Raw genomic sequence first — 7,472 nt, 5'->3', positions numbered from 1 at the left:
AGCCTGTAAGTCAGCTATTACATGAAGCCTCAAGAGGCGCGCCTCTTTTCAAAACTAATGAGTGCAAAAGAGAAAGAAGATAAAACAAAAAATTATCCGACCGGAGAGTCGTGTGCGAAAATTCTGAGACTCTTTTTTGACGTTTCTTTTTCCACTCTTTCTTTTTTCAACATTCCCTTTCATTTCTTTTTGCATCTTGGTGGAATACAACAACAACAATACTTAAATTAAAAGAGAAATGTCAAATTTGAGTCTTTGACTCAAGAGGCGTCGTGTAATAGTACGCGCCTCACAGAATGATTATCAAAAGAAAATTCGAAAAAAGAGACAAGCCTGTTGAGGCTTCATGTAATAACTGACTTACAATTTTTTTCCTTGAAAAAATCTGATGGATTTTAATTGTTTGAATTCAAAACAATAGCATTTTTTAAAAATCAAAATAATATTTATATTTAATATTTAAAACCAAATTGCAAAACCAAAATATCTTGGTGTGAATAATTTTTGGCGGAAACTGTAATAATCACGAAAAACAAAAACTATAAAAACGTGGCTGCGCTTACAAATATTTTGCACAGCAGAAATTAGTAAAACTACGAAGTGTGACTTATTTCAGGTGTATTCTGATTTCTGAATTTCAGAGCCTTTCGAATATACGCTTATTGGCAGTGTGTGAAAGAGGTGTTGTTGATTTCCACTCATCAGTAGTGTACCACCTCTAAAGGAATGTAAACAATGAGTCGAGTGCGCCTTTATTTGTATAAGCATTTGCTCCTAAACTGCCCAATCTTCTTTGTTTTTTTTTTTCTTGTACATGGCTTAAATTATAACCATTCAAAAAATATGAATGCCAAATGTTTTAAAAAAAACGGCGTTAGTCTAGAGATATTTGATATATGTATGTAGGTACTTTTTTACTTTTATTCAGAGTCAGAGGCCTGTTATTTATTGCAACACTGCAATTGCAATTTTCTTAATTAATAGAGCATTATGCGAGCAATAGTCTGATATTATTCTTTTTTTTTTAATTTAAAAAACTGTTAATTGATTTGTTTTAATATCGTTTTATTCAATTTTTATGAATGCGATATGAACTAATAAATAATTAATACACAACATCTGCCTCGCTCACTGTGCTTATGTATATGCCAAAGTACAACATTGAACATTTTGATAAGAATCATTAATTAGTTCTCGAGATAGATATAAGTATTTAGCTTGCACATGTTTTTCTTTTTTTTTTATTATAAATAAATTATGTATGATTTAATATTCTTAATGAACTGTTACGCTTAATTATTTTTTTTTGTATTTTAAATATATTTCAAATTGCATTATCTTAATTGGATATAAGAAATTTATTCATCAGAGTTGGATTCATTTTCCTCTTCATCGTTTTCCTCTTCATCATCATTGCCTTCGGTCTCTTCGTCTTCACTAGAATCGTCCTTCTTTTTTGAAGGTCGTCCACGTCCTTTGCTATTATTTGACTTCTTTGCTGGGGTTTTGTTGCCATTTTTCTTAGTCGTACCTTTAGGACGACCACGCCCACGTTTCGCTGGTGTTTCACCATCAGTGTTGGCAGCAGGTTTATCGTCTTTTTTTGAGTTCGATGAAACATGGGTTCGCTTTAGTATTGAATAAAAAAAATGAAATAAAACAAATTATAGTTTTTTTGTTAATTAAAATGATTAAAAGAGCCAAAAACTAGACATGTTAATTAAATTGAATAAACCCAATTCAAGTAAATTGCAAAAATTACCTTTAACAAAAAACTTATAAACCATTTGAAATAAACAAATTTGAAAGTTTTATGGAAGATATTCCATTTCATTTTTATGTTCTTTCGTTATTTTAATGCAAACATTTTTAGTCAAAAAAAGTTCTTAAGAACTTAATTTTAATAACTTATAATATTTTTTTTATTAAAAACCTTGTAATGTGTAGTCAAAAGTATTAAAATATAAGAAATTTTGATCGGCAATGAGATTTTACCTCGCATAGTTGGCGAAACAAATAATAGAGATAACAGATAACCATCACCTCTACTTTCATGATATCACTACTCTCAGTAATGATTTCTTTGATTTTAAAGATAAAGGAAGTAAAGCACGTAAAAAATAGTAACAAAGAAAATGAAAAAAAAATATCGTTATAATAAGAAAAAACTTTTTTTCTAGTTTCTTAGAACGAATTTATCAAAGTCATGTATAATACTAATTTCAATTTATTATTCTGAGCTCCAAAAAAAAAAAAAAAAACAAATTTAAAAGTATTTTGAACAGACATTTGGTCAATCGCCATTACAAGTTTGTAAAACTTTCCTTATTTTACCTAAGATATTTTAGGTATTTACAATCAATCTGTCTTCATCTTTTAAAATGGGAAGAATGGCAGAAGAATGCGTTATTCACTATTTCAAAGTTATTTAGTTAGAAATATCAACAGGCGAACACAACACGAAATTTTACCCCTTCAAAAAGTTTTAAAACTTACTTTGTTCTCTTTAAGTTAACAAAGCTCTTTACGTAAATTCTACTTCAGTTCCCTACTCGTAATCCTAGTCGTAATAGGTAGGTTTAGGATTCTTAGAAAAAAATGCACTACTGCATCGCACGTTCTTATGGTAAAATTGCATAGCTTAAAAAAAGTCAACGAAAAATTATAATCTGATTTTTTTATGGAATCTCATTTATAAAAGTACTTCAACACTGTTTCTAATGATTTTGAACACGAAACGAAGCCAAGCTAAGATTTCAGCTCAGTTAAGCGATGTGCGCAGCTCCAGTTTAAAAATCTCATTTTCGTTTCGAACTCTCACAATTTAGCGCACGGAAAAAAAGTGGAGAAAACAATTATCTGAATCTACGTTCTAGGCTTAATGTTATATTTTCAATTTAATTTTATAGATTCCATTAAAAACTGAAAAAAAAAAAACATAATATATTAGGCTGGTTTTGAACTCCAAACCAAGTATTCAATTTAATGACAAAAATTGTTCGAAAAAAAATGTTTAAAATTGTTGGTGAATTTTTTTTAAATATTTTTATAAAAACAAATTTTCAAAAAAATAATATATTTTTTAAGTACAAAAATTATTTTTTTTTTGAATTTTTTTAGTTAAAAAAAAAATCGGTTGTATGGCAGTTCGATTTTTTGCGATTTCAAAATTAACTATGGTTAAGAGCAAGTAAAAAATCATAATTATATAGAATAGTGGAACTTCATTTATTTTACTGTTTTTCATTCTGGGGTGACACCATAATTGTCGCCCCGGGTGCCACCCATGCTATCTACGCCACTGCTTGCAATATAACCAAATGAAGGAACTTACTTTTCTTAATGCAACCTGTCATAGAATGACTTTTTTCATTTCTGACTTTCCCGTTAAGTACTCAACGGAATTCCACGTAATTTAGCTCTTTTTTTTATTAAAAAACGTTTTAAAATAAACAAACATTTTAGTATAAAGCCTAGTTCGCTGATTGGGCTAAATTTTAGCTCCCCTATACAAAACTATTTTTAAAAAATTAGCCGAACAAAAATTTATCTTAGAATTTCAGCCCAGGTGTGCGCAGATTCAGCTAGAAAACCACACATTAATTTCCAACTCATGTGTTGTCGATAAAAAAAAAATCGTGAGATCCGAAAAAAAATCAGAAGATTTCTTATTCTTCATCAGACCCTCATAATAATCAATATAAACTTATAATTCACAAAAATTTTAAAATAAAACAAAAACAAAACACGAATCAGATTTCTGATTTTTTCCTAATGAGAGGAAAAACGAAGAAAAATTGTCAGCTAAAATTTAGCGTAAGATAAGCAAATTTTTTTTTGAAAAGTCTATTTTTGCACGAAATTTTTTGGTCAAAAAGCTGCTTTAAAAAAAGATTTTTTTTAATCTTTTGATTCAATGCACTTAAACTTTTGAGTTGAACCAAAAAAAGTTAATCTATGTTTCTTGTTTATTACTTGCGATATATGGGTAGGTACTATAGGGCAAGTTTTGGATTCGGAAATCGTTCAAATCAAACTCGAGATAACAATTTTACATGACATTACGATGATGCAGAATGCCAAACAAGTGGGTCCGGCAATTCTGTTTTTCTGTCTGTATGTACCTCGAGCTACAGCCTAAATTAATAGACCGATTTTTTTCAAAACTAAACAGTTTTTAGTGACTCCCTAGGGGATAAATTGAAATTTTTTGTTTAGGACCAAAACTAACGGTACCTGTCATATAACGGAAAAGTTAGAAAAGTTAGTTTATTTCAAAAACGGCTCTAACGATTTTGATTAAAATTTGTTTGCTTATTGTTACACATAAGAGCCTCCTTTTGAAATAAAAAAAAATATTTTTTGAACCGTTATTAACGGTACCTGTCATAGAACGGTTTTTTTTTTTTTAATTTATTAATTTCTCGTAAACGACAAAGCTGATTTCAACCAAAATTTTTATACAGAAATATTAAAACAAACATTATACTAAATTTTTTTTTAAATTTTAAAAATACACATTTTTGGATTTAAAAAAAATTAAAATTTTTTTTTTTTGAAAAATCAATTTTTTGAAAACGGAGTGATGAATTTTATTGAAACTTCGTTTCTATGTGCTAAATAATATTTTCTTAAAAATGGCATATCAACTTTTTTTTGAAAAATGTTGGAAAATTTTTATATATTATAAAAAAATTATTTTTTTTTAAAAAAAGGCTCTAACGATTTTCGAATTTTTTTTTTTCTTAAAATTCTCTTTTATACAAAAAATCAATTGGCATACTTGGTTTTGTGTAAAAGATCCTTTAAAAGAGTGTTTTATTAATTATAAAAACGAATTTTGTTCAATAAAATGCTTTAATATAAGAGTTACTTTTACCATACGTGCGACCCGAGTCATGCATTTTATTTTTATACAGCATTCAGGTATTTCTGCTCAGATGCTTATTTATTTATTCAAGATATAGCCCGAACCCGAATACTAATTCCGACTTTTCACGAGTCGATTTTCGACTTCTATGAACGTAAGCTGCGGGTGACTAAAGTGACAAACCCCATAGAAAAATCCTAGTCGATTTAAGCCGTGCGATATATTGTGAGGCTAAAATCGACTCGTGAAAAGTCGGCATAAGTTTGCTTGGAAAAACAACGACAAAAAAAATGAAAAATCATACCTATCTCAAAAAAATTTCCAAATAATTCTTTAGGTATGGTTTTCAAGTTTTCTGGGATAAAAACTTATATAAAAGCACTCTGTGTAAAAAAGTTTTTTTATTTTTTGTAAACTAGTATTATTTACCTTTTCAGCTGTTGATGAGCGTCCTCGCTTTTTTACTTCAACATTTTCAGAATCCGACATTGTATTTAACTAATAAGATGTATCTGCTTATAACCCTAAAAAAAAGATGTTATTGTCATTATTTCAATGTTATAAAATTAATTAGGATAATTTAAGCGTTTGCAATATTTTAAAATTTATTGAGATTCAAATCAAAGCTGCGAATTTATCTTTGAGCTTAATTGAAATACAATTTTACTTCAAGTCAAGATTTTACTTCATTCGCGCATTCTGTAATTTTTATTATAAATATGGATTTCGATTAAGGGGAGTTACATATAGTGATTAGAAAAATTCATCAGGAAAAAAAGAAATCCTCACTTTTTCAATTGCAGTTACATTTAACTGCATAAAAACTTAATAAAAAATAGTTAAAAAAATAAACTTTGGTCACCCTAGAGAATTTTCTAGCAAAAATGTTCTCGCCAATTTTTTTTTTTTCCACACTAAAGTGCAATCAAGACAAACATTGTTGTAGAATGAAATAAAAACGAAATAGATTTGGAGGTTTCATTTCAACCGGCTTCATTTTACCCCAGAGAAGAGAGTAAGAGGGATCCCCTTTTATTTTAATCAACAGATATATGAATGAATTGAATATTTTCAAAAAATATAACCATCTCTTTTTATTACTCGCGCCACATATTGCTATATATGTTAATTGCTTGAATCTTGAATCTATAAACAAATAAAATTTGCAAAAAAAAAACAGGACATCGAACAGAAAAAAAGTTGTTTACAGCGAAACTTGGGCGCGCATTCATTAGGCTAGGCGCATGAATTTTTTTATTCGTGTATCTACAACAAGTATCTAGACAGAACCACGCATTGCTAGCATATATACTTTGTATAATCTATATCGATATACATCTACAATGCATATAGACAATAAACTTTAATTAAATTTTCAAGAAAAAAAATTATTAAAGCAAATTTAAATTCATGCACTGCAAAAAAACATATTAAAATGAATTAAAAATTTTCAGGGAATTTAAAGGAAGAACAAATTCATTAATTTTTTTTTTCACTTTTAAATGAAGTTTTATTTAATTATTTTTATAAAATTACTTTAAAAAAAGTAATTTATTTAAACTTTCTAGAAAAATTAAAAAAACCAGAAAGGACACAAAATTTCAACTTCTTCTATCCCGACACAAGAGATAAGGTACAGTTGATATATCAGAGGAATTCTAAATCGATACCAGACTTTTTTTTTTCTATCACAAAACAAAATTAATTTAATATTCAATTCAATTATTTTTTTTTTTTTTTTTTATTTTTTTTTAATCAAAATCCATCAAGGAAAATTGTATCTCATTTTTAATTAACGATCATTATAGATTTTTTTTTTTCATCAGCAAAGATACACAAGGACAGAAGGCAACCTAAATAGGTTAGTCAATTCGATAAAAAAAATTAAAAAAAAAACACTCCTGATAATTAAATTATTCCAAATATCTGCAAAAAGATAAAATAATCTTTTTTTTTAATAAACTTTGTCCTAACTCACCGATATAAAATAAATTTAGTTCTTTTTTTTTCTATAAATTTTTTTCTCCTCCTTAGTACACTATCGAAACCAAAGCGTTCCTACTCGTATCGCGCTTTTGACTTTTATGCCAACATAAACCTCTCCAGAGAATAGAAAGAAGCCTTTTCAGCAGAGATAGAGGATTGCGTGGATAGAATGGTACAAAGTATATTCTTCGTAAGGCTATATGCACTCTCAAAAATATGAAAAGGAAAAAAAGGAAATACACATCGTCACAGTGCGCGCCACCTTAATACGCAGATGTGCTCAGGAATATGTCGGGGAATATACGGTGGTATATCATTTTGTTTAACACACGACATATAGAATATAGAGTTCCCTCTTTCGATTTGGATTTCGACCTAAACGCAGCATGGGATAGTACAGTAGATATACTACCTACCTTTAATGCGTATGCTAAAGGAAAGTATCTTTGGTGTAATGTTTTGTTTTATACATTCATTTATGGGGTGGATTTAATAAAAATTATTTGAAATGCAAGGAGTTAGAAGGACAAAATTAATAGCCTTTTCGTCCCCTTCCTTCCTATATCAAATGGACAGAGTATACAAATAAAAATGCAAAGTTGCATCCTGGGCTAGG

At 28.5% G+C, this 7,472-nt stretch overlaps 1 protein-coding gene across 1 annotated transcript; it reads right to left on the bottom strand.

Annotated features, from left to right (window-relative positions):
• Nucleotides 1-1,296: 1,296 nt before the first annotated feature.
• On the bottom strand, nucleotides 1,297-7,088 carry LOC129916683 (nucleolin-like). The gene is made up of 3 exons (XM_055996777.1): nucleotides 6,849-7,088; nucleotides 5,300-5,394; nucleotides 1,297-1,628 (listed from the first exon to the last, which is right to left on the bottom strand). The coding sequence occupies exons 2-3, from the start codon at nucleotides 5,357-5,359 to the stop codon at nucleotides 1,359-1,361; spliced, it is 330 nt and encodes a 109-aa protein (XP_055852752.1). The 5' UTR covers nucleotides 5,360-5,394; nucleotides 6,849-7,088; the 3' UTR covers nucleotides 1,297-1,358.
• Nucleotides 7,089-7,472: the final 384 nt, after the last annotated feature.

The sequence above is a fragment of the Episyrphus balteatus genome, chromosome 3 (genome assembly GCF_945859705.1).
Source record: "Episyrphus balteatus chromosome 3, idEpiBalt1.1, whole genome shotgun sequence".
In the NCBI taxonomy this organism is placed as follows: Eukaryota; Metazoa; Arthropoda; class Insecta; order Diptera; family Syrphidae; genus Episyrphus; species Episyrphus balteatus.
Note: the sequence above shows the minus strand (reverse complement) of the source record. Positions and strands in the feature narration are given on the sequence as shown.